Source organism: Pseudophryne corroboree, chromosome 2, assembly GCF_028390025.1.
Source record: "Pseudophryne corroboree isolate aPseCor3 chromosome 2, aPseCor3.hap2, whole genome shotgun sequence".
Classification (NCBI taxonomy): Eukaryota; Metazoa; Chordata; class Amphibia; order Anura; family Myobatrachidae; genus Pseudophryne; species Pseudophryne corroboree.
This window is the reverse complement of record NC_086445.1, coordinates 441,408,898-441,435,817: the sequence shown is the minus strand read 5'-3', so window position 1 is coordinate 441,435,817 and position 26,920 is coordinate 441,408,898. Positions and strand designations below refer to the sequence as shown.

The 26,920-nt window shown below is 48.2% G+C and overlaps 1 protein-coding gene across 2 annotated transcripts in view; it reads left to right on the top strand.

Annotated features, from left to right (window-relative positions):
- AKAP1 (A-kinase anchoring protein 1) overlaps nt 1-26,920 on the top strand; it is a 163,532-nt gene that overhangs the window by 111,211 nt on the left and 25,401 nt on the right. For both annotated transcript variants that reach the window (XM_063953651.1, XM_063953650.1), the window contains exons 6-7: nt 14,190-14,367; nt 25,739-25,889. In XM_063953651.1, coding sequence (XP_063809721.1) covers nt 14,190-14,367; nt 25,739-25,889 — 329 coding nt within the window. The remainder of the gene's footprint in view (nt 1-14,189; nt 14,368-25,738; nt 25,890-26,920) is intronic.

The following is a 26,920-nucleotide window of genomic DNA, read 5'->3' as shown; positions in this document are numbered from 1 at the left end:
TCCAAACGGCACAAAGGTGTATTGCCGTATAAAGGAAGAGGAGTTATTTGGGGTCGGTCCATCGGACCTGGTGGCCACGGCAACTGCTGGAAAATCCACCGTTTTTACCCTAAGTCACATCTCTGCAGAAAAAGACACCGTCTTTTCAGCTTCAGTCCTTTCGTCCCTATAAGAGTCATATCTGCCCAGGGATAGAGGAAAGGGAAGAAGACTGCAGCAGGCAGCCCATTCCCAGGAACAGAAGCGTTCCACCGCTTCTGACAAGCTCTCAGCATGACGCTGAGACCGTACAGGACCCCTGGATCCTACAAGTAGTATCCCAGGGGTACAGATTGGAATGTCGAGACGTTTCCCCTGCGCAGGCTCCTGAAGTCTGCTTTACCAAGGTCTCCCTCCGACAAGGAGGCAGTATGGGAAACAATTCACGAGCTGTATTCCCAGCAGGTGATAATTAAATTACCCCTCCTACAACAAGAAAAGGGGTATTATTCCACACTATATTGTGGTACTGAAGCCAGAAGGCTAGGTGAGACCTATTCTAAATCTAAAAAAATTTGAACACTTACAAAGGTTCAAATCAAGATGGAGTCACTCAGAGCAGTGATAACGAACCGGGAAGAAAGGGACTATATGGTGTCCCGAGACATCAGGGATGCTTACCTCCATGTCCCAAATTTGCCCTTATCACTAAGGGTACCTCAGGTTCGTGGTACAGAACTGTCACTATCAGTTTCAGACGCTGCCGTTTGGATTGTCCACGGCACCCCGGGTCTTTACCAAGGTAATGGCCGAAATGATGGTTCTTCTTCGAAGAAAAGGCGTCTTAATTATCCCTTACTTGGACGATCTCCTGATAAGGGCAAAGTCCAAGGAACAGTTGGAGGTCGGAGTAGCACTATCTCGGATACTGTTACAACAGCAGGGGTGGATTCTAAATATTCCAAAATCGCAGCTGATCCCGACAACAAGTCTCCTGTGCTTAGGGATGATTCTGGACACAGTCCAGAAAAAGGTGTTTCTCCCGGAAGAGAAAGCCAGGGAGTTATCCGAGCTAGTCAGGAACCTCCTAAAATCAGTGCATCATTGCACAAGGGCCATGGTAAAAAAATGGTGACTTCCTTCGAAGCAATTCCAGTCGGCAGATTTCATGCAAGAACTTTTCAGTGGGATCTGCTGGACAAATGGTCCGGATCGCATCTTCAGATGCATCAGCGGATAACCCTATATCCAAGGACAAGGGTGTCTCTCCTGTGGTGGTTACAGAGTGCTCATCTTCTAGAGGGCCGCAGATTCGGCATTCAGTTTTGGATGTTGGTGACCACGGAGGCCAGCCCGAGAGGCTGGGGAGCAGTCACACAAGGAAAAAATTTCCAGGGAGTGTGATCAAGTCTGGAGACTTTTCTCCACATAAATATAGCTAAGGGTAAATTTATAATGCTCTAAGCTTAGCAAGACCTCTGCTTCAAGGTCAGCCGGTATTGATCCAGTGGGATAAAACATCACGGCAGTCGCCCACGTAAATAGACAGGGCGGCACAAGAAGCAGGAGGGCAGTGGCAAAAACTGCAAGGACTTTTCGCTGGGCGGAAAATCATGTGATAGCACTGTCAGCAGTGTTTCATTCCGGGAATGGAAACTGGGAAGCAGACTTCCTCAGTAGGCACGACCTCCACCCGGCAGAGTGGGAACTTCATGGGGAAGTTTTCCACATGATTGTAAACCGTTGGGAATTACCAAAGGTGGACATGATGGCGTCCCGTCTGAACAAAAAACGGGACAGGTATTGCGCCAGGTTAAGAGACCCTCAGGCAATAGCTGTGGACGTTCTGGTAACACCGTGGGTGTACCAGTCGGTGTATGTGTTCCATCCTCTGCTTTTCATACCTAAGGTACTGAGAATTATAAGACGTAGAGGAGTAAGAACTATACTCATGGCTCCGGATTGGCCAAGAAGGACTTGGTACCCGGAACTTCAAGAGATGCTCACAGAGGACTTATGGCCTCTGCCGCTAAGAAGGGACTTGTTTCAGCAAGTACCATGTCTGTTCCAAGACTTACCGCAGCTGCGTTTGACGGCATGGCGGTGGAACGCCGGATCCTAAGGGAAAAGGCATTCAGGAAGAGGTCATTCCTACCCTGGTCAAAGCCAGAAAGGAGGTGACCGCACAACATTATCACCACATGTGGCGAAAATATGTTGCGTGGTGTGAGGCCAGGAAGGCCCCACGAAGAAATTTCAACTCGGTCGATTCCTGCATTTCCTGCAAACAGGAGTGTCTATGGGCCTCAAATTGGGGTCCATTAAGGTTCAAATTTCGGCCCTGTCGATTTTTCTTCCAGAAAGAATTGGCTTCAGTTCCTGAAGTCCAGAAGTTTGTCAAGGGAGTATTGCATATACAACCCCCTTTTGTGCCTCCAGTGGCACTGTGGGATCTCAACGTAGTTCTGGGATTCCTCAAAACACATTGGTTTAAAACCAGTCAAATCTGTGGATTTGAAGCATCTCACATGAAAAGTGAACATGCTCTTGGACCTGGCCTGGACCAGGCGAGTGTCAAATTGGTGGTTTTTTTTTTCTCAAAAAAGCCCATATCTGTTTGTCCATTCGGACAGGGCAGAGCTGCGGACTCGTCCCCAGTTCTCTCCCTAAGGTGGTGTCAGTGTTTCACCTGAACCAGCTTATTGTGGTGTCTTGCGCCTACTAGGGACTTGGAGGACTCCAAGTTGCTAGATGTGGTCAGGGCCCTGAAAATATAGGTTCCAGGACGGCTGGAGTCAGGAAAACTGACTTGCTGTTATCCTGTATGCACCCAACAAACTGGGTGCTCTTGCTTCTAAGCAGACTTTTGCTAGTTGGATGTGTAATACAATTCAGCTTGCACATTCTGTGGCAGGCCTGCCACAGCCAAAATATGTAAATGCCCATTCCACAAGGAAGGTGGGCTCATCTTGGGCGGCTGCCCGAGGGGTCTCGGCTTTACAACTTTGCCGAGCGGCTATTTAGTCAGGGGCAAACACGTTTGTAAAATCCTACAAATTTGATAACCTGGCTAAGGAGGACCTGGAGTTCTCTCATTCGGTGCTGCAGAGTCATCCGCACTCTCCCGCCCGTTTGGGAGCTTTGGTATAATCCCCATGGTCCTTTCAGGAACCCCAGCATCCACTAGGACGATAGAGAAAATAAGAATTTACTTACCGATAATTCTATTTCTCGGAGTCCGTAGTGGATGCTGGGCGCCCATCCCAAGTGCGGATTATCTGCAATACTTGTACATAGTTACAAAAATCGGGTTATTATTGTTGTGAGCCATCTTTCAGAGGCTCCGCTGTTATCATACTGTTAACTGGGTTCAGATCACAGGTTGTACAGTGTGATTGGTGTGGCTGGTATGAGTCTTACCCGGGATTCATAAATCCTTCCTTATTGTGTACGCTCGTCCGGGCACAGTATCCTAACTGAGGCTTGGAGGAGGGTCATAGGGGGAGGAGCCAGTGCACACCACCTGATCCTAAAGCTTTACTTTTTGTGCCCTGTCTCCTGCGGAGCCGCTATTCCCCATGGTCCTTTCAGGAACCCCAGCATCCACTACGGACTCCGAGAAATAGAATTATCGGTAAGTAAATTCTTATTTTCGCTAACGTCCTAGTGGATGCTGGGGACTCCTTAAGGACCATGGGGAATAGACGTGCTCCGCAGGAGACATGGGCACTTTAAGAAAGAATTTAGATTCTGGTGTGCTCTGGCTCCTCCCTCTATGTCCCTCCTCCAGACCTCCGTTTGAATCTGTGCCCGGACGAGCTGGGTGCTGTTCAGTGAGCTCTCCTGAGCTTGCTGTAAGAAAGTATTTTGTTAGGTTTTTTTTATTTTCATGGAGCTCTGCTGGCAACAGACTACCTGCATCGTGAGACTGAGGGGAGAGAAGCAGCCCTACTCTCTGCAGATAGGTCCTGCTTCTTAGGCTACTGGACACCATTAGCTCCAGAGGGATCGTACACAGGATCTCACCCTCGTCGTCCGATCCCGGAGCCGCGCCGCCATCCCCCTCGCAGAGCCGGAAGACAGAAGCCGGGTGAAAGAAGCAAGAAGACTTTGAAATCGGCGGCAGAAGACTCCAATGTTCACTGAGGTAGCGCACAGCACTGCAGCTGTGCGCCATTGCTCCCACACTACACCCACATACTCCGGTCACTGTAGGGCGCAGGGGGGGGGCGCCCTGGGCAGCAATTAGGACCACTTGGCAAAAGTTTGACATATATACAGTTGGGCACTGTATATATGTATGAGCCCCCGCCATCATATTGTACATAAACGCGGGACAGAAGCCCGCCGCTGAGGGGGCGGGGCTTCTTCCTCAGCACTCACCAGCGCCATTTTTTCTCCACAGCTCCGCTGAGAGGCTCTCCCCTGCAGATACACGGTAGAAGAGGGTAAAAAAGAGAGGGGGGGCACATAATTAGGCGCAAAAATCATTATTACAGCGGCTACTGGGTTAACACTAAGTTACTGTGTGATTCCTGGGTTATATAGCGCTGGGGTGTGTGCTGGCATACTCTCTCTGTCTCTCCAAAGGGCCTTGTGGGGGAACTGTCTTCTTAAAAGAGCATCCCCTGTGTGTGTGGTGTGTCGGTACGCTTGTGTCGACATGTTTGACGAGGAAGGCTATGTGGAAACAGAGCGGGAGCAAATGAATGTGGTGTCTCCGCCGACGGCGCCGACACCTGATTGGATGGATATGTGGAAGGTTTTAAATGATAATGTTAATTCCTTGCATAAAAGGTTGGATAAAGCTGAAACCTTAGGACAGTCAGGGTCTCGGCCCGTGCCTGATCCTATGTCGCAGAGGCTGTCAGGGTCTCAGAAGCGCCCACTATCCCAGATTGTTGACACAGATACCGACATGGATTCTGACTCCTGTGTCGATTACGATGATGCAAAGTTACAGCCTAAATTGGCTAAATCCATCCGTTATATGATTATAGCAATTAAGGATGTGTTGCACATCACAGAGGAAACCCCAGTCCCTGACAAGAGGGTTCATATGTATGGGGAAAAAAGGCAGGTGGTGACCTTCCCCTCCTTCACACGAGCTAAATGAGTTATTTGAAAAGGCTTGGGAATCTCCAGATAAAAAACTGCAGATTTCCAAACGGTTGCTTATGGCGTATCCCTTCCCGCCAACGGACAGGTTACGCTGGGAATCCTCCCCTAGGGTGGACAAAGCTTTAACACGCTTATCCAAGAGGGTAGCCCTGCCGTCACAGGATACGGCCACCCTAAAAGATGCTGCTGATAGAAAGCAAGAGGGTACCCTGAAGTCCATTTATACACATTCAGGTACCTTACTAAGGCTGGCAATTGCGTTGGCGTGGGTGTGTAGTGCTGTTGCAGCATGGACGGATACCTTATCTGAGGAACTTGATACCTTAGACAAGGATACTATATTAATGACCCTGGGGCATATAAAAGACGCTGTCCTATATATGAGAGATGCTCAAAGAGACATTAGCCTACTGGGCTCTAGAATAAATGCAAAGTCGATTTCTGCCAGAAGGGTCCTGTGGACTCTGCAATGGACAGGTGATGCCGACTCAAAAAGGCACATGGAAGTTTTACCTTACAAGGGTGAGGAATTGTTTGGGGAGGATCTCTCGGACCTGGTCTCCACAGCTACTGCTGGAAAGTCAAATTTTTTGCCATATGTTTCCTCACAGCCTAAGAGAGCACCGTATTACCAAATGCAGTGTTTTCGATCACAAAAAGGCAAAGTCCGAGGTGCGTCCTTTCTTGGCAGGGGCAGAGGAAAGAAGCTGCACAACACAGCTAGTTCCCAGGAACAGAAGTCCTCCCCGGCCTCTACAAATTCCACCGCATGACGCTGGGGCTCCACAGGCGGAGCCAGGCCCGGTGGGGGCGCGTCTCCGAAATTTCAGCCACAAGTGGGTTCACTCACAGGTGGATCCCTGGGCAATAGATGTTGTGTCTCAGGGATACAAGCTGGAATTCGAAGAGATGCCCCCTCACCGATACCTCAAATCGGCCCTGCCAGCTTCCCCCTTAGAGAGGGAAATAGTGTTAGCTGCAATTCACAAATTGTATCTTCAACAGGTGGTGGTCAAGGTTCCCCTCCTTCAACGAGGAAAGGGTTATTATTCGACCATGTTTGTGGTACCGAAACCGGACGGTTCGGTCAGACCCATATTGAATTTAAAATCCCTGAACATATACCTGAAAAGGTTCAAGTTCAAGATGGAATCGCTCAGAGCGGTCATCGCAAGCCTGGAAGGGGGGGATTTTATGGTGTCTCTGGACATAAAGGATGCATACCTTCATGTCCCCATTTATCCACCTCATCAGGCGTACCTCAGATTTGTGGTACAGGATTGTCATTACCAATTTCAGACTATGCCGTTTGGTCTCTCCACGGCATCGAGAATATTTACTAAGGTAATGGCAGAAATGATGGTACTCCTGCGGAAGCAAGGGGTCACAATTATCCCATACTTGGACGATCTCCTCATAAAGGCGAGGTCGAGAGAGCAGTTGCTGATCAGCGTAGCACGCTCTCTGGAAGTGTTACGGCAACACGGCTGGATTCTAAATATTCCAAAGTCGCAGTTGATTCCTACGACTCGTCTGCCCTTCCTGGGTATGATTCTGGACACAGACCAGAAGAGGGTTTACCTCCCGATGGAGAAGGCTCAAGAGCTCATGACACTAGTCAGAAACCTATTGAAACCAAAACAGATGTCGGTGCATCACTGCACGCAAGTCCTGGGAAAGATGGTGGCATCATACGAGGCCATTCCCTTCGGCAGGTTCCATGCGAGGACCTTTCAATGGGATCTACTGGACAGATGGTCCGGATCGCATCTTCAGATGCATCGGTTAATCACCCTATCCCCCAGGGCCAGGGTGTCTCTCCTGTGGTGGCTGCAGAGTGCTCACCTCCTCGAGGGCTGCAGATTCGGCATTCAGGACTGGGTCCTGGTGACCACGGATGCAAGCCTCCGAGGGTGGGGGGGCAGTCACACAGGGAAGAAATTTCCAGGGTCTGTGGTCAAGTCAGGAGACTTGCCTCCACATCAACATCCTGGAACTAAGGGCCATATACAACGCCCTACGCCAAGCGGAGTCCCTACTTTGCGACCACCCGGTTCTGATTCAGTCAGACAACATCACCGCAGTGGCTCATGTAAACCGCCAAGGCGGCACAAGGAGCAGGGTGGCGATGGCAGAAGCCACCAGAATTCTTCGCTGGGCGGAGAATCACGTAAGCGCACTGTCAGCAGTGTTCATTCCGGGAGTGGACAACTGGGAAGCAGACTTCCTCAGCAGGCACGACCTCCACCCGGGAGAATGGGGACTTCATCAAGAAGTCTTCGCGCAGGTTGCAAGTCGGTGGGAGCTGCCACAGGTGGACATGATGGCATCCCGCCTCAACAAAAAGCTACAGAAGTATTGCGCAAGGTCAAGAGACCCTCAGGCGATAGCTGTGGACGCACTGGTGACGCCGTGGGTGTTCCAGTCGGTGTATGTATTTCCTCCTCTTCCTCTCATACCAAGGGTGCTGAGAATCATAAGAAAAAGAGGAGTGAGAACAATACTCATTGTTCCGGACTGGCCAAGAAGGACTTGGTATCCAGATCTGCAAGAAATGCTCATAGAGGACCCGTGGCCTCTTCCTCTAAGACAGGACTTGTTGCAACAGGGGCCATGTCTGTTCCAAGACTTACCGCGGCTGCGTTTGACGGCATGGCGGTTGAACGCCGGATCCTAGCAGAAAAAGGCATTCCGGATGAGGTCATTCCTACGCTGATAAAGGCTAGGATGGACGTGACGGCTCAACATTATCACCGTATATGGCGAAAATATGTTGCTTGGTGTGAGGCCAGGAATTCCCCTACGGAGGAATTCCAGCTGGGTCGTTTCCTTCACTTCCTACAGTCGGGAGTGATTTTGGGCCTAAAATTGGGCTCCATTAAGGTCCAGATTTCGGCCCTATCCATTTTCTTTCAAAAAGAACTGGCTTCTCTGCCTGAAGTTCAGACGTTTGTAAAGGGAGTGCTGCATATTCAGCCCCCTTTTGTGCCTCCAGTGGCACCTTGGGATCTTAACGTGGTGTTGAGTTTCCTGAAATCACACTGGTTTGAACCACTCAAGACGGTGGAATTGAAATATCTCACCTGGAAGGTGGTCATGCTACTAGCCTTGGCTTCGGCTAGGCGTGTCAGAATTGGCCGCTTTGTCACATAAAAGCCCTTATCTGGTTTTCCTTGCGGATAGAGCAGAATTGCGGACCCGCCCACAATTTCTGCCAAAGGTGGTTGCATCCTTTCATATAAACCAACCTATTGTGGTGCCTGTGGCTACTACTGACTTGGAGGATTCCGAGTCACTGGATGTGGTCAGGGCTTTGAAGGTTTATGTAGCCAGAACGGCTAAGGTCAGGAAAACAGAATCTTTGTTTATCCTGTATGCTTCCAACAAGCTTGGGGCGCCTGCTTCAAAGCAAACTTGCTCGCTGGATCTGTAACACGATTCAGCAGGCTCATTCTGCGGCTGGGTTGCCGCTGCCTAAATCAGTTAAGGCCCATTCCACAAGGAAGGTGGGCACTTCTTGGGCGGCTGCCCGAGGGGACTCTGCATTGCAGCTTTGCCGAGCGGCTACTTGGTCAGGTTCAAACACCTTTGCAAAGTTCTACAAGTTTGATACCCTGGCTGAGGAGGACCTTGTGTTTGCTCATTCGGTGCTGCAGAGTCATCCGCACTCTCCCGCCCATTTGGTAGCTTTGGTATAATCCCCATGGTCCTTACGGAGTCCCCAGCATCCACTAGGACGTTAGAGAAAATAAGATTTTGCTTACCGGTAAATCTATTTCTCGTAGTCCGTAGTGGATGCTGGGCGCCCGTCCCAAGTGCGGACTTCTTCTGCAATGCTTGTATATAGTTATTGCTTAAATAAGGGTTATGTTATAGTTGCATCAGGGTTGATCTGATGCTCTGTTGTTGTTCATACTGTTAACTGGGTAAAGTTATCACAAGTTATACGGTGTGATTGGTGTGGCTGGTATGAGTCTTACCCTGGATTCCCAAAATCCTTTCCTTGTACTGTCAGCTCTTCCGGGCACAGTTTCTCTGGCTGAGGTCTGGAGGAAGGACATAGAGGGAGGAGCCAGAGCACACCAGAATCTAAATTCTTTCTTAAAGTGCCCATGTCTCCTGCGGAGCCCGTCTATTCCCCATGGTCCTTACGGAGTCCCCAGCATCCACTATGGACTACGAGAAATAGATTTACCGGTAAGTAAAAATCTTATTTTTCTGTACTGATATGCGTGCTATATGATATATACTTTTTCTCTGTCCAGGCTAGGAGACGCTGCTTAGGAGATGGACACGTTAGGCGGTTTCTGCAGTAGTTAAATCCTATCAAAAACCCCTCCCACAATGTAAACAAAGCGCCTCAGGGCCATTTCCTTTTACCTCCAAGTTTACCTATTTTACTTCAGTGCTATGTTTCACATACATTTTGTTTTATTTTTGGGGCTTACAAGCAGAAATCACTATTTAAATTTTAATAAATACTGTTGATACTATATTAAATATAAAAAAAACAACCTTTTTATAAACTGGTTTGAAGGGAAAAATCATTTAAGTAGTTCAGTAGTTTTCAAACTTTTTGGAATCGCGGTTCCCTAGAGTATCCATTTTTTTCAGAGCACCCCTAGGCAGAAACTTTTTTATTATAAAATTCAGAAAAACACATTAAAGTTTGCTTATGTTATCCTTGGATTCAGTTATGTGGTGAGGGACAGAACTGGCTTCTATTTGACCACATACAGTATTTAATGATGTGGAAGCAACAAGCACTGGTTTTGCCAAGAACATAGACCATAAATAATTTGAATTGGTCTTGGACCACCAACCCAAGGCACCCAGTTTGGAAACCATTGCTTTAATTTGGTTATCGGTGCATTTGTGTTTTTTTTTGTTTGTTTTTTTCCAAAATATTTTTATTGAGGTCAAAAAGGCATGTTGAATCATAACAGATGATGACATATAATGACATATAATTCAACTGTACCTGGGGCCACATTAGCCACCCGGGACCGTTGTGTATGAAAAGAAAGAAAAAATAGAATCCGAAGCCTAGAACAGAGAACCTCACATTTTCACTTTTTACATCGATACGTTTAGATATATGTTATATCATAGTATTGTGTAACCAAATAGCAAAGTTAGTAAACATAAAATATGATGGAACAGTTAATGTGTTCCTGCTAATTAGCAGATTCTTTGCCTAGCAGTAAAGCATATTAATGCGTCTCCCCCTTTGGGGATCGCTAAATCCTAAAACAATAAAAACACTAACAGTATTAACAACATTATTAACATTATTAATCGTACCTGCCAGAACCCGGGGGCCGCCGACCCATCCACGGAGACATCAACAGTGTGGTAAGAAGAGATAGACGATAGATATCCAGTGTTAGGGAGTAGGAGGAGGTAGATGTAAGAACTTAAGGGTCAGGTGCGGGCAATCAGAGTTGAGACGATGAGAGGGAATAGAGAGCAAGAAAACAAGAGAAGAGTAGAAGGTAGGGAAGCGGAGAGGGGGCTAGGGTGTAGTTATGGAAGAGCGATGGGGGGGTCATCTGCTAGAACTTGGTGTCCGTACCAGGTGGTGCAGTGAAAGCTTTGTTTAATGGCTGTTTTTGTCGGAATAGGTAGTGTGTTGATAAATCGTCGCCAGCAGTGAAACAAAGTGGGGGTTAATATTTCTTTGTTAAGGGAAGTCTCCAGCCAGTCCATTGTGAATAGGAATAGTAGTCTAGCGGTAGCTAGAGGTAGTGTGGGGGGGGGTATTGGATATCCATTGTTGTAATATGGCCTTCCTGCCTACCGCTGAGAGGATCATAATTAGTTTCGTGTCTCGAGAGGGAATATCGTTTTGGTCACGGACATACCCGAATAGCGCCCAAGAGGCAGTACATCGGAAGCGCAAGCCCAACTCGGCAGTTCCGTAGGTGTGTAGTTCTGTCCAAAATTTTTGGATGTGGCTGCAGTGCCAGAAGCAGTGCATAAGATCTGCTATTAATGAAGAGCATTTTAAGCATTTAGCCGAGTCGGACAAGCCCATCAAATGGCTCCTCCTTGGTGATATGTAGGCTCTGTGTAGTATTTTGTATGCCATTTCTTGATAGAGGCTGGCAGGGATAAGTTTGAGGGAGCTCGCAAAGCTATCCACTATGTTCTCCGGGGACATTGACGGGATTTGGGTGGACCATGTTTGTATTTGTGTGAGGTCTGTAGTAGGTATGTGTTCCGTGCGTATGCGGGTATATATTGCTGAGATGGAGCAAGTCCCTGAGCGCAGAAGTGCGTCCAGAGAGTTAACCAGGTCTGTGGCAGTAAGATGTGAGAGGGTCGATCGTATGTAGTGTGATATTTGGTAGAAATAAAAGCGATGGCGGGGGCTAACTCCATATTTGGTTGACACCTCCGTGAAGGTGAGTATTCTTTTGTTGGAGTCGAGGAGGTTTCCTATACATGTGATACCTGAGGCGTGCCAATTGGTAAAGGGGATGTGGGCCTGACCATTTTGGAATTGTGTATTTCCGACCAAAGGGAGAAAGAGTGAGTAGGTGTGGTGTAGCTTAAGAGATCTGCGGGAGAGTCTCCACGCTACAATAGTAGAGGTTAATAGAGGGTTATCCAAATGAAGGTTAGATATTTCCGATTTGTTTGCGTGGAGGATGTAGCTGAGGGATAGGGGTGCACAGAATTGGGAGTCGACTAGTGAGTCGGTAAAAGTAGACGTTCCGTGGATCCAGTCCACAGCGAATCGGAGGAGACAAGCATGGTTGTATTGCTCCACGCTCGGCAGATTCACCCCTCCATTTTGTATTGTTTGGGTTAACTTAAAAAGACTTATCCTGGGTCGTTTATTGGCCCAGATAAATTTCGAGATCGAGGAATTGAGATGAGATGCATCAACTTTTGAGAGTATGATGGGCAACATCTGCAGAACGTAGAGCAGTCTGGGGAAACTAACCATCTTGACTAGATTACAGCGCCCCAGGAGATTCAAGGGTAGTGTTTGCCATAGCGTGAGTTCTGTCTGGATCTTAATGAGAATTGGGTGGATGTTGTCGGTGTATAGACGGGTGGGGTCAGCGGGTAGTATGATGCCTAGATATGTAATGTGGGTGCTAGCCCATCGGAATGGGAAGGGGGTATCCCAGCCTTTAGTAATCTGGGGAAATATGGCCAATGCTTCCGACTTGTCGAAATTGACAGTAAAGCCTGCAAAAGAGGAAAAGCGGTCAATAGCTTCTTGTAGTGCTGTTATCGACTGTCGTGGGTTGGAGGTAAGTATAAGGATGTCGTCTGCAAACGCCATAAGTTTAATTTCCCTGTTGCCAATTTTTATACCACGAAAGGTGGGTAAGTTGGTGATATATCGTATAAGGGGTTCTAGGGCGATGTTGAAGAGGAGGGGGGAAAGGGGGCAACCCTGTCTAGTTCCTCTCTCTAGGAGAAAGGGTGGGGAGGGGGTATTGTTAACTATCACCTGCGCAGATGGATTAATGTAGAGAGAGTCAACCAGTCCCCGAAACGTCTCGCCAAATCGCTGGTAGAGTAGAACTCTTGTTAAGTGAGGCCAGGCGATCTTGTCGAAAGCTTTTTCAGCGTCCAGGTTGATTAGGATGTTGTCTGTGATATTATTGGTGTGGGAGTGAGTAATGGCTGCCAGCGCCACTCTGATGCCTCGCACTGATTGTCTATGTTTAAGAAATCCCATCTGCGCTGGCGATATAATACGGGAAAGGCATAGCTGTAGTCGATTGGCCATCAGTTTGGTGAGGACTTTAAAGTCTTGATTAAGGAGTGAGATCGGTCTGTAGGACCCAGGCAGGGAGGGGTCTTTGCCTGGTTTTGGTATGACAATAATTGTGGCTTCGTTAAACCTAATGGGGATCTGTTTAGAGGTGAGAATATGGTTATAGAGTGATGTGAGGGTAGGGGCGAGTTCGTCTCTTAATATTTTGTAAAATTCCGCTCCGTATCCATCTGGGCCGGGGCTTTTGTTGTTTGGTAGGGTCTTGATGACCTCCACCACCTCCTCCACTGTTATCGGTTTATCTAGGGAGTCCCTCTCCTCTTGGGTCAAAATGGGGAGGTCTGCTTCCTTCAAAAATGATTGGTTGGCAGCAGGATCATCAGGGCCTTTGGTATATAAAGATTGGTAGAAATTTCTAAATTCTGAACAAATGAGGTCAGGAGTGGTGGTCAGTTTGTCCGCATGCATGATCGCGTTGACCCAGTTACGAGATTTGGGTCCTTTGATTAAATTTGCTAATAATTTGCCTGATTTGTTACCCCATCTGTGGAGTCTATTCCGCTGATAGTCATAGGAAAGCTGAGCCCGTTCCGTGAGAAATGTATCATATACAAGCTTGGCTGAGAGGTACGCCTCTTTGTGGGCGGGGGTGTCGTGTTGTGTGTAGCTGCGGTATGTTGAGGTGAGAGTGGAGCTCAGGGCGTGTAGTTGGGAGGAAAAAATTTTTCCGTTTGGCGTGTGTATAGGACATAATGTGTCCCCTAAGGACGGCCTTTGCCGCCCCCCAAAAGATTGGTGAATCTAATTGTTGATCGCTATTGTCTGAGGTGTAGTTATGCCAGGACTGTTTGAGGTGAAGCATAAAATCAGTAGACTGGCGGAGGTAGGCTGGAAATCGCCATCTCAAGGCGGTGCGTTGTGGTAATCCTAGTTGGAGATGGAGAGATATAGGGGCATGGTCCGAGATGATAATATTCTCGATAGATGTATAGGTGATTTTGGGTAGGAGATTGGTGCCGGTAAAGATGTAGTCGATTCTGGAGTGGGATGAATGGGGGTGGGAATAAAAGGAATAGTCTTTTTGGGTGGGGTGGAGTATTCTCCACGGGTCTAGGAGGTTTAGTTGGGTACAGAAGGAGGAGAGCAAGTGGGTGTGGGGAGTAGAGGTAGTAGCACTTACCCTGGATCTGTCCATAGATGGTTCGACGACCGTGTTAAAATCTCCGCCAACTATCAAGTTTTGGCCTCCCCAGGTTATAAGGGTCGATAGCATCGGTGCATTTGTTATATTGTTGTGCACAGGTTTTCTTAAACTTTGCCAATGTAACTTTTTTCTTTTCTTTTGCAGCTTATGCTGCCAGATGGGGTCACAGTTGAAGTGATTGTGGTGAATGTAGTAAACGCAGGACATATGTTCGTACAACAGCATACACACCCTACCTTTCATGCACTCCGAGACTTGGATCAGCACATGTTTCTCTGTTATTCACAGTCTGGAATTCCAACATTACCCACTCCAGTAGAAGGCAAGTTCCTGCACTTATATCTGCACTGCTTACTAGTGTCAACTTGGAACTCTACAGAACATGCTGATATTTCATGCTGTATGCAGTTGATTTGTGAGAGACTGCAACATTGATTGCGTATTGGTGTACTTAACCTTTATTTCTCTAACGTCCTAGTGGATGCTGGGGACTCTGTAAGGACCATGGGGAATAGACTGGCTCCGCAGGAGACTGGGCACTCTAAGAAAGAATTAGTACTAATGGTGTGCACTGGCTCCTCCCTCTATGCCCCTCCTCCAGACCTCAGTTAGAATCTGTGCCCGGACAGAGCTGGGTGCTTTTAGTGAGCTCTCCTGAGCTTGCTGATAAGAAAGTATTTTAGTTAGGTTTTTTATTTTCAGAGAGATCTGCTGGCAACAGACTCTCTGCTACGTGGGACTGAGGGGAGAGAAGCAAACCTACTAACTGCGGCTAGGTTGCGCTTCTTAGGCTACTGGACACCATTAGCTCCAGAGGGTTCGAACACAGGATCTTAACCTTGGTCGTCCGTTCCCGGAGCCGCGCCGCCGCCACCCTCGCAGAGCCAGAAGACAGAAGCCGGCAGAAGCAAGAAGACATCGAAATCGGCGGCAGAAGACTCCTGTCTTCACATGAGGTAGCGCACAGCACTGCAGCTGTGCGCCATTGCTCCCACACTACCCACACACTCCGGTCACTGTAGGGTGCAGGGGGGGCCCCGGGCAGCAATTATGATACCTCTTGGCAAAAGTCACATATATACAGCTGGGCACTGTATATATGTATGAGCCCCCGCCATTATTTTTACACAGAAAGCGGGACAGAAGCCCGCCGCTGAGGGGGCGGGGCTTCTTCCTCAGCACTCACCAGCGCCATTTTCTCTCCACAGCTCCGCTGAGAGGAAGCTCCCCAGGCTCTCCCCTGCAGTCTCCAGGTAGAAAGAGGGTAAAAAGAGGGAGGGCACATAAATTTAGGCGCATAAATCAGTTTTCTCTAACGTCCTAGTGGATGCTGGGGACTCCGTCAGGACCATGGGGAATAGCGGGCTCCGCAGGAGACAGGGCACATCTAAAAAGCTTTTTAGGTCACATGGTGTGTACTGGCTCCTCCCCCCATGACCCTCCTCCAAGCCTCAGTTAGGTTTTTGTGCCCGTCCGAGAAGGGTGCAAACTGGATGGCTCTCTTAAGGAGCTGTTTAGTAAAGTTTTTTTTTAGGTTTCTAATCAGTGATTCCTGCTGGCGACAGGATCACTGCAACGAGGGACTTAGGGGAGAGACTTGCAACTCACCTGCGTGCAGGAGGATTGAAGTTTTAGGCTACTGGACACTGAGCTCCAGAGGGAGTCGGAACACAGGTCAGCCTGGGGTTCGTCCCGGAGCCGCGCCGCCGATCCCCCTTACAGACGCTGAAGAAAGACGGCGGAACGGAGGTCCGGAAACAGGCGGCAGAAGACTTCACAGTCTTCAGAGAGGTAGCGCACAGCACTGCAGCTGTGCGCCATTGTTGCTACACGGCTCACTGACACGGTCACGGAGGGTGCAGGGCGCTGCTGGGGGCGCCCTGGGCAGCAATATAAATACCTATTTGGCAAATAAATACATCACATATAGCCATTAAGGCTATATGTATGTATTTAACCCAGGCCAGTTTTCCTAATAACCGGGAGAAAAGCCCGCCGTGAAAGGGGCGGAGCTTATTCTCCTCAGCACTCAGCGCCATTTTCCTGACCAGCTCCGCTGGTGAGGAAGGCTCCCACTCTCCCCTGCACTACAGAAACAGGGTTAAAGAGAAGGGGGGCATAAATTGGCGATATAATTATATATTAAGAGCCCATATATAGAAACAACACCTTCTAGGGTTGTTATATACATTATGGCGCTTTTGGTGTGTGCTGGCAAACTCTCCCTCTGTCTCCCCAAAGGGCTAGTGGGTCCTGTCCTCTATCAGAGCATTCCCTGTATGTGTGTGCTGTAGGTCGGTACGTGTGTGTCGACATGTATGAGGAAAATGTTGGTGAGGAGACGGAGAAAATTGCCTGTAATGGTGATGTCACTCTCTAGGGAGTCGACACCAGAATGGATGGCTTACTTATGGAATTACGTGATAATGTCAACACGCTGCAAGCCGGTTGACGACATGAGACAGCCGGCGGACAAATTAGTATCGGTCCAGGCGTCTCAGACACCGTCAGGGGCTTGTAAAAACGCCCATTTACCTCAGTCGGTCGACAGACACTGACACGGACACTGACCCCAGTGTCGACGGTGAAGAAACAAACGTATTTTTCCTTTAGGGCCACAAGTTACATGTTAAGGGCAATGAAGGAGGTGTTACGTATTTCTGATACCACAAGTACCACAAATAAGGGTATTTTGTAGGGTGGGAATAAACTACTTGTAGTTTTGCCTGAATCAGATAAATTAAATGAAGTGTGTGATGATACGTGGGGTTCCTCCGACAGAAAGTTATGGGCGGTATACCCTTTTTCCCGCCAGTAGTAAGGGCGAGTTGGAAAACACACCTTAGGGTGGACAAGGCGCTCACACGCTTATAAAAAACATGGCGTTACCGTTTCCAGATACGGCCGCCCTCAAGGAGCCAGCTGATAGGAAGCTGGAAAATATCATAACAGTATATACACACATACTGGTGTTATACTACGACCAGCAATCGCCTCAGCCTGGATGTGCAGCGCGGAGGGGGCTTGGTCGGATTTCCTGACTGAAAATTTTGATACCCTTGACAGGGACAGGATTTTATTGTCTATAGAGCATTTTAAGGATGCATTTCTATATATGTGTGATGCGCAGAGGCATATTTGCATTCTGGCATCAAGAGTAAATGTGATGTACATATCTGCCAGACGAAGACACGACAGTGGTCAGGTGAGGCAGATTCCAGACGGCATATGGAAGTATTGCCGTATAAAGGGGCGGTCCATTGGACCTGGTGGCCATGGCAACAGCTGAAAAATCCACCTTTTGTTACCCCGAGTCACATATTGGCAGAAAAGGGCACAGTCTTTTCAGTCTCAGTCCTTTCGTCCCCATACGGGCAGGCGGGCGAAGGCCAGTCATATCTGCCCAGGGGGAGAGGAAAGGGAAGAAGACTGCAGCAAGCAGCTCATTCCCAGGAACAGAAGCTCCTCACGGCTTCTGCCAAGTCCGCAGCATAACGCTGGGGCCGTACAAGCGGACTCAGGTGCGGTAGGGGGTCATCTCAAGAGTTTCAGCAACACTCGCAAGGGAACTCCGGGATCCTACATGTAATATCCCAGGTGTACATTGGAAATTCGAGACGTCTCCCCCTCACACAATTCACAGGCTGTATTCCCAGCAGGTGATAATCAAAGTACCCTTCTTACAACAAGGAAGGGGGTAGTATTCCACACTATATTGTGGTACTGAAGCCAACCGGCTCGGTGAGATCTGAAATATTTGAACACTTACATACAAGCGTTCAAATCAAGATGGAGTCACTCGGAGCAGTGATAAGCGAACCAGGAAGAAGGGGACGATATGATGTCACTGGATATCAGGGACGTTTACCTACAGGTCCAAATTTGCCCTTCTCACCAAGGGTACTTCAGGTTCCTGGTACAGAACTGTCACTATCAGTTCAGACGCTGCCGTTTGGATTGTCCACGGCGCCCCGGGTCTTTACCAAGGTAATGGCCGGAATGAGGATTTTTCTTAAAAGAAACATGGACGCTTTCCTGATAAGGGCAAGGTCCAGAGAACAGTTGGAGGTCGGAGTAGCACTATCTTAAGTAGTTCTACGACAGCACGAGTGGATTCTAAATATTCCAAAATCGCAGCTTTTTCCGACGACACGTCTACTGTTCCTAGGGAAGATTCTGGACACAGTCCAGAAAAACGTGTTTCTCCCAGTGGAGAAAACCAGGGAGTTATCCGAGCTAATCGGGATCCTCCTAAAACCAGGAAAAGTGTCAGTGCATCATTGCACAAGAGTCCTGGTAAAAATGGTGGCTTATTACGAAGCAATTCCATTCGGCAGATTTCCCGCAAGAACTCTTCAGTGGGATCTGCTGGACAAATGGTCCGGATCGCATCCTCAGATGCATCAGCGGATAACCCTATATCCAAGGAAAAGGGTGTCTCTCCTGTGGTGATTACAGAGTGCTCATCTTCTAGAGGGCCGCAGATTCGGCATTCAGGATTGGATGCCGGTGACCACGGAGGCCAGCCTGAGAGGCTGGGGAACAGTCACACAGGGAAAAAATTTCCAGGGAAGTGTGATTAAGTCTGGAGAATTCTCTCCGCATAAATAAGCTTAGAGCAAATTTATAATGCTCTAAACTTAGCTAGACCTCTGCTTCAAGGTCAGCCGGTATTGATCCAGTGGGATAACATCACGGCAGTCGCCCACGTAAACAGAAGGGCGGCACAAGAAGCAGGAGGGCAGTGAAAACTGCAAGGATTTTTCGCTAGGCGGAAAATCATGTGATAGCACTGTCAGCAGTGTTCTTTCCGGGAGTGGACGACTGGGAAGCAGACTTCCTCAGCAGGCATGACCTCCACCCGGGAGAGTGGAAACTTCATAGGGAAGTTTTTCAACATGATTGTGGACCGTTGGCAAAGACCAAAGGTGGACATGATGGCGTCCCGCCCGAACAAAAAACGGGACAGGTATTCCGCCAGGTCATGAGACCTTCAGGCGATAGCTGTGGATGTTCTGGTAACACCGTGGGTGTACCAGTCTGTGTATGTGTTCCCTCCTCTGTTTCTCATAACCAGGGTATTGAGAATTATAAGACATAGAGGAGTATGAACTATACTAGTGGCTCCGGATTGGCCAAGAGGGACTTGGTACCCGGAACTTCAAGAAATGCTCACAGAGGACTAAGGGCCTGGGGAGCTAAGAAGGGACTTGATTCAGCAAGTACCATGTCTATTCCAAGACTTACCGCGGCTGCGTTTGACGGCATGGCGGTTGAATGCCGGATCCTGAGGGGAAAAGGCATTCCATAAGAGGTCATACCTACCTTGGTCAAAGCCAGGAAGGAGGTGACCGCACAACGTCATCACCACATGTGGTGAAAATATGTTGCGTGGGTGAGGCCAGGAAGGCTCCACGACGGAAATTCAACTAGGTCGATTTCTACACTTCCTGAAAACAGGAGTGTTTTGGACCTCAAATTGGGGTTCATTAACATTTAAATTTCGGCCCTGTAGATTTTCTTCCAGAAAGAATTGACTTCAGTTCCTGAAGTCCAGATTGTAAAGGATGTATTGCATATACAGCTTTTTTATGCCCCTAGGGGCACCGTGAGATCTCAACATAGTGTTGGGATTTCTTAAAATCATATTGGTTTGAACCACTCAAATCTGTGGATTTGAAATATCTCACATGGAAAGTGACCATGCTGTTGACAAATATCTCACATGGGAAGTGACCATGTTGTTAGCCCTGGCCTCGGCCAGGCGATTGTCAGAATGGGCGGCTTTGTCTTACAAAAGCCCATATTAAAATTTTCCATTTGAACAGGACAGAACTGGGACTCGTCTCCAGTTTCTTCATAAAGGGGTGTCAGCGTTTTCACCTGAAACAACCTCTTGTGGTGCCTGCGGCTACTAGGGACTTGGAGGACTCCAAGTTACTAGACGTGGTCAGGGCCCTATATATATATATATATATATATATATATATATATATATATATATAGTTAGGACGGCTGGAGTCAGAAAGTCTGACTTGCTGTTTATACTGTATACACCCAACAAGCTGGGTGCTCATGCTTCTAAGCAGTCTATTGCACGCTGGATTTGTAGTACAATTCAGCTTGCACATTCTGTGGCAGGCCTGCCACAGACGAAATATGTAGATGCCCATTCCACAAGGAAGGTGGGCTCATCCTGGGCGGCTGCCCGAGGAGTCTCGGCATTACAACTTTGCCGAGCAGCTACGTGGTCAGGGGAGAACACGTTTGTAAAATTTTACAAATTTTGATACTCTGGCTAAGGAGGACCTGGAGTTCTCTCATTCGGTGCTGCAGAGTCATCCGCACTCTCCCGCCCGTTTGGGAGCTTTGGTATAATCCCCATGGTCCTGACGGAGTCCCCAGCATCCACTAGGACGTTAGAGAAAATAAGAATTTACTTACCGATAATTCTATTTCTCGTAGTCCGTAGTGGATGCTGGGCGCCCATCCCAAGTGCGGATTGTCTGCAATGCTTGTACATAGTTATTGTTACAAAAATCGGGTTATTACTATTGTTGTGAGCCATCTTTTCGGAGGCTACTTCGTTTTGTTATCATACTGTTAACTGGGTTCAGATCACAAGTTGTACGGTGTGGCTGGTATGAGTCTTACCCGGGATTCAAGATCCTTCCTTATTGTGTACGCTCGTCCGGGCACAGTACCTAACTGAGGCTTGGAGGAGGGTCATGGGGGGAGGAGCCAGTACACACCATGTGACCTAAAAAGCTTTTTAGATGTGCCCTGTCTCCTGCGGAGCCCGCTATTCCCCATGGTCCTGACGGAGTCCCCAGCATCCACTACGGACTACGAGAAATAGAATTATCGGTAAGTAAATTCTTATTATACAGCAACTACTGGGTAAACACTAAGTTACTGTGTAATCCCTGGGTTATATAGCGCTGGGGTGTGTGCTGGCATACTCTCTCTCTGTCTCCCCAGAAGGCCTTGTGGGGGGTCCTGTCCTCAATTAGAGCATCCCCTGTGTGTGTGCGGTGTGTCGGTACGATTGTGTCGACATGTTTGACGAGAGAGGCTACGTGGAGGCAGAACAGGTGCAGATGAATGTGGTGTCTCCGCCGACTGCGCCGACACCTGATAGGATGGATATGTGGAAGATGTTAAATGATAATGTAAACTCCTTGCATAAAAGGTTGGATAAAGCTGAAGCCTTGGGACAGTCAGGGTCTCAACCCATGCCTGATCCTACAGCTCAGAGGCCGGCAGGGTCTCAAAAGCGCCCACTATCCCAAATTGTTGACACAGATATCGACACGGATTCTGACTCCTAAAATGGCTAAAGCCATCCGCTACATGATTATAGCAATGGAGGATGTGTTGCATATATCTGAGGAAAACCCTGTCCCTGACAAGAGGGTTTATATGTTTGGGGAGAAAAAGCAAGAGGTGACTTTTCCCCCTTCACATGAATTAAATGAATTATGTGAAAAAGCGTTGGATTGTCCTGATAGGAAAGTGCTGATTTCCAAAAGATTATTTATGGCGTATCCTTTTCCGCCAACGGACAGGTTACGCTGGGAATCCTCCCCTAGGGTAGACAGAGCGTTGACGCGCTTATCCAAGAAGGTGGCCCTGCCGTCACAGGATACGGCCGCCCTAAAGGATCCTGCGGATAGGAAGCAGGAAGCTATCCTGAAGTCTGTTTATGCACATTCCGGTACTCTACTGAGGCCAGCAATTGCGTCGGCCTGGATGTGTAGTGCTGTAGCAGCATGGACAGATACTCTGTCTGAGGAAATAGATACCCTGGACAGGGAGACTATTTTACTGACCCTGGGGCATATCAAAGACGCTGTCCTATATATGAGGGATGCCCAGAGGGACATTTGCCTACTGGGCTCTAGAATAAAAGCAATGTCGATTTCTGCCAGAAGGGTCCTGTGGACTCTGCAATGGACAGGTGATGCCAACTCTAAAAAACGCATGGAGGTTTTACCTTATAAGGGTGAGGAATTGTTTGGGGACGGTCTCTCGGACCTAGTTTCCACAGCTACGGCTGGGAAGTCAAATTTTTTGCCATATATTCCCTCACAGCCTAAGAAAGCACCGTATTACCAAATGCAGTCCTTTCGTTCACAAAAAAGCAAGAAAGTCAGAGGTGCATCCTTTCTTGGCAGAGGCAGGGGTAGAGGAAAGAAGCTGCACCATACAGCTAGTTCCCAGGAACAGAAGTCCTCCCCGGCTTCCACTAAATCCACCGCATGACGCTGGGGCTCCACAGGTGGAGCCGGGAGCGGTGGGGGCGCGTCTCCGAAATTTCAGCCACCAGTGGGTTTGTTCACAGGTGGTTCCCTGGGCTATACAGATTGTGTCTCAGGGATACAAGCTGGAATTCGAAGTGATGCCCCCTCACCGTTACCTCAAATCGGCCCTGCCAGCTTCCCCCAGGGAAAGGGAGGTAGTGTTAGCGGCAATTCACAAGTTATATCTCCAGCAGGTGGTGGTAAAGGTTCCCCTCCTTCAACAGGGAAGGGGTTACTATTCCACAATGTTTGTGGTACCGAAACCGGACGGTTCGGTCAGACCCATTTTGAATTTAAAATCCCTGAACATTTATCTGAAGAAATTCAAGTTCAAAATGGAATCGCTCAGAGTGGTCATTGCAAGCCTGGAAGAGGGGGATTTTATGGTGTCTCTGGACATCAAGGATGCTTACTTGCATGTCCCCATTTATCCACCTCATCAGGAGTACCTCAGGTTTGTGGTACAGGACTGTCATTACCAATTCCAGACGTTGCCGTTTGGCCTGTCCACGGCACCGAGAATATTTACCAAGGTAATGGCGGAAATGATGGTGCTCCTTCGAAAGCAAGGAGTTACAATTATCCCATACTTGGACGATCTCCTCATAAAGGCGAGGTCCAGGGAGCAGTTGCTGATCAGCGTAGCACACTCTCAGGAAGTGTTGCAACAGCACGGCTGGATTCTGAATATTCCAAAGTCGCAACTGATTCCTACGACGCGTCTGCCCTTCCTGGGCATGTTTCTGGACACAGACCAGAAGAAGGTGTTTCTCCCGGCAGAGAAGGCTCGTGACTCTGGTCAGAGACCTCCTAAAACCAAAACAGGTGTCGGTACATCACTGCACGCGAGTCCTGGGAAAGATGGTGGCGTCATACGAAGCCATTCCCTTCGGCAGGTTCCATGCGAGGATCTTTCAGTGGGATCTGTTGGACAAGTGGTCCGGATCGCATCTTCAGATGCATCGACTGATCACCCTATCCCCCAGGGCCAGGGTGTCTGTTCTGTGGTGGCTGCAGAGTGCTCACCTTCTCGAGGGCCGCAGGTTCGGCATACAGGACTGGGTCCTGGTGACCACGGATGCAAGCCTCCGAGGATGGGGGGCAGTCACTCAGGGAAGAAACTTCCAAGGGCTGTGGTCAAGTCAGGAGGCTTGTCTGCACATCAATATCCTGGAACTAAGGGCCATATACAACGCCCTGAGTCAATCGGAGCCTCTGCTTCGAAACCAACCGGTGCTGATTCAGTCAGACAACATCACCGCAGTGGCCCATGTAAACCGCCAGGGCGGCACAAGAAGCAGGGTGGCAATGGCGAAAGCCACCAAGATTCTTCGTTGGGCGGAGAATCACGTGCAAGCACTGTCAGCAGTGTTCATTCCGGGAGTGGACAACTGGGAAGCAGACTTCCTCAGCAGGCACGACCTCCACCCGGGAGAGTGGGGACTTCATCAAGAAGTCTTCACGCAGATTGCAAATCGATGGGAACTGCCACAGGTGGACATGATGGCGTCCCGCCTCAACAAAAAGCTAAAAAGGTATTGCGCCAGGTCAAGGGACCCTCAGGCGATAGCTGTGGACGCACTAGTAACACCGTGGGTGTTCCAGTCGGTCTATGTGTTTCCTCCTCTTCCTCTCATACCCAAGGTGCTGAGAATCGTTAGAAAAAGAGGAGTGAGAACAATACTCATTGTTCCGGATTGGCCAAGAAGGACTTGGTACCCGGAACTGCAAGAAATGCTCACAGAGGACCCATGGCCTCTGCCTCTCTGACAGGACCTGTTGCAACGGGGACCCTGTCTGTTCCAAGACTTACCGCGGCTGCGTTTGACGGCATGGCGGTTGAACGCCGGATCCTAGCGGGAAAAGGCATTCCGGATGAAGTTATTCCTACGCTAATAAAGGCTAGGAAGGACGTGACAGCAAAGCACTATCACCGTATATGGCGAAAATATGTTGCTTGGTGTGAGGCCAGGAAGGCCCCTACAGAGGAATTCCAGCTGGGCCGGTTCCTGCACTTCCTACAGTCGGGAGTGACTATGGGCTTAAAATTGGGGTCCATAAAGGTCCAGATTTCAGCCCTATCCATTTTCTTTCAAAAAGAACTGGCTTCTCTTCCTGAGGTTCAGACGTTTAAGGGAGTGCTACATATTCAGCCCCCTTTTGCGCCACCAGTGGCACCTTGGGATCTGAACGTGGTGTTGGGTTTCCTGAAATCCCATTGGTTTGAGCCACTTAAGACCATGGAGCTAAAGTATCTCACGTGGAAAGTGGTCATGCTATTGGCCTTAGCTTCGGCTAGGCGTGTGTCAGAATTGGCGGCTTTGTCATGTAAAAGCCCCTATCTGGTTTTCCATATGGACAGGGCAGAATTACGGATTCGTCCGCAGTTTCTGCCGAAGGTGGTGTCATCCTTTCATTTGAACCAACCTATTGTGGTTCCTGCGGCTACTCGTGACTTGGAGGATTCCAAGTTGCTTGATGTAGTCAGGGCTTTGAAGATTTATGTAGCCAGAATGGCTGGAGTCAGAAAAACTGACTCGCTGTTTATCCTGTATGCATCCAACAAGCTGGGTGCTCCTGCTTCAAAGCAGACTATTGCTCGCTGGATTTGTAACACGATCCAGCAGGCTCATTCTGTGGCTGGCTTGCCTCATCCAAAGTCAGTAAAAGCCCATTCCACAAGGAAAGTGGGCTCTTCTTGGGCGGCTGCCCGAGGGGTCTCGGCATTACAGCTTTGCCGAGCTGCTACTTGGTCGGATTCAAACACCTTTGCAAAATTCTACAAGTTTGATACCCTGGCTGAGGAGGACCTTTATGTTTGCCCATTCGGTGCTGCAGAGTCATCCGCACTCTCCCGCCCGTTTGGGAGCTTTGGTATAATCCCCATGGTCCTTACGGAGTCCCCAGCATCCACTAGGACGTTAGAGAAAATAAGATTTTACTCACCGGTAAATCTATTTCTCGTAGTCCGTAGTGGATGCTGGGCGCCCGTCCCAAGTGCGGACTTTCTGCAATACATGTATATAGTTATTGCTTAATAAAGGGTTATGTTATGTGGCATCCGTTGAGTGATGCTCGTTTGTTGTTCATACTGTTAACTGGATGTGTTATCACAAGTTGTACGGTGTGGCTGGTATGAGTCTTACCCTGGATTCCAAAATCCTTTCCTTATAATGTCAGCTCTTCCGGGCACAGTTTCCTTAACTGAGGTCTGGAGGAGGGGCATAGAGGGAGGAGCCAGTGCACACCATTAGTACTAATTCTTTCTTAGAGTGCCCAGTCTCCTGCGGAGCCCGTCTATTCCCCATGGTCCTTACGGAGTCCCCAGCATCCACTACAGACTACGAGAAATAGATTTACCGGTGAGTAAAATCTTATTTTTCCTTTCAGTTGGTGTGATCTGTGCAGCGCCGATGGGAGATGATGCGTGGTGGAGGGCACAGGTGGTGGCTTACTACAGTGACTCAGAGGAAGTAGAGATACGCTATGTTGACTATGGTGGCTATGAGAGAGTCAAGGTTGAGATACTCAGGCAGATCAGGTCAGTACATATGTTTCTTAGGGGGAGATGTATCATATAATTTTTTTAAATGTACTTTATAAAAACTACTTAAAACCGGATTTCTCCACTTCTGTACTCTTTAGAAGACTTGATACATCTCCCCCTTAGTGTGATAATTGTCATCCGATCCCTGTTTTGAAATGGCAGCTGTTTAAACTATTCTTTGTAGGTGTTTTTGGCATGCTTCAAATCACTGTTAATCTTGACTAGGGTTTTCAATTTAGTTTAGTCGCTTACTTAAAATTGTAGTCACGTTTTTTTCTTTTTTTTTTTTTCTTTTTTTTTTGCTTCATTTTAGTCGAGATTTAGTCGGTGGATCTTAGTTCTCCATTTTAGTCGTAACTTGCGAACAATTTAATGCTGTAATGGATTTTGCTGAATGTTTCTCTAAAATTCCTTTAAGGAGTTTGCATATCTATTTAGCTGTGTTTAGAAATCTAGGCTCAGTAGGCTGAGAATGTGTTGCATACAGTCTGACTTACCGTTGTGCTCCCATGTCATATACAAATGAATGGCTTAAGTTTGTTAGAACAAACGTGCAATACACAATCCTATTTCATTTACAGCAGGTCATACTTATTTTCTGCAAATATCTAGAACATATAATTTAATTTAAAACTCTACTTCCAGTGTTGGATTTTAAGTTTAGTGTTAGTCACTTTTTTTTTTTTTTTTGCTTTGTTTTAGTTGATATTTAGTCAGTGGATCTCCGTTTTCATTTAATTCCAGTTTCTCTAGCATCCATAAGGGATATTGGGGAATCTAGTACGATGGGGTATAGATGGGGACCAAAGGAGCCAGTGCACTCTAAATTTCTTCACTGGGTGTGCTGGCTCCTACCTTCTATGCAGGCAGTTTAGAAAAAAAGTGCCCTCAGGAAAGGATGCACATCTCTGAGCTCCAGAGAGTTTCCTTCAATTTCTTTTTAATGTTTGTTATCTTCGGTATGCTGTTTGGGCAACAGCATACCTGCACCATGGGAGTTGGGGGGGTGGGGTCACCTGCCTTGC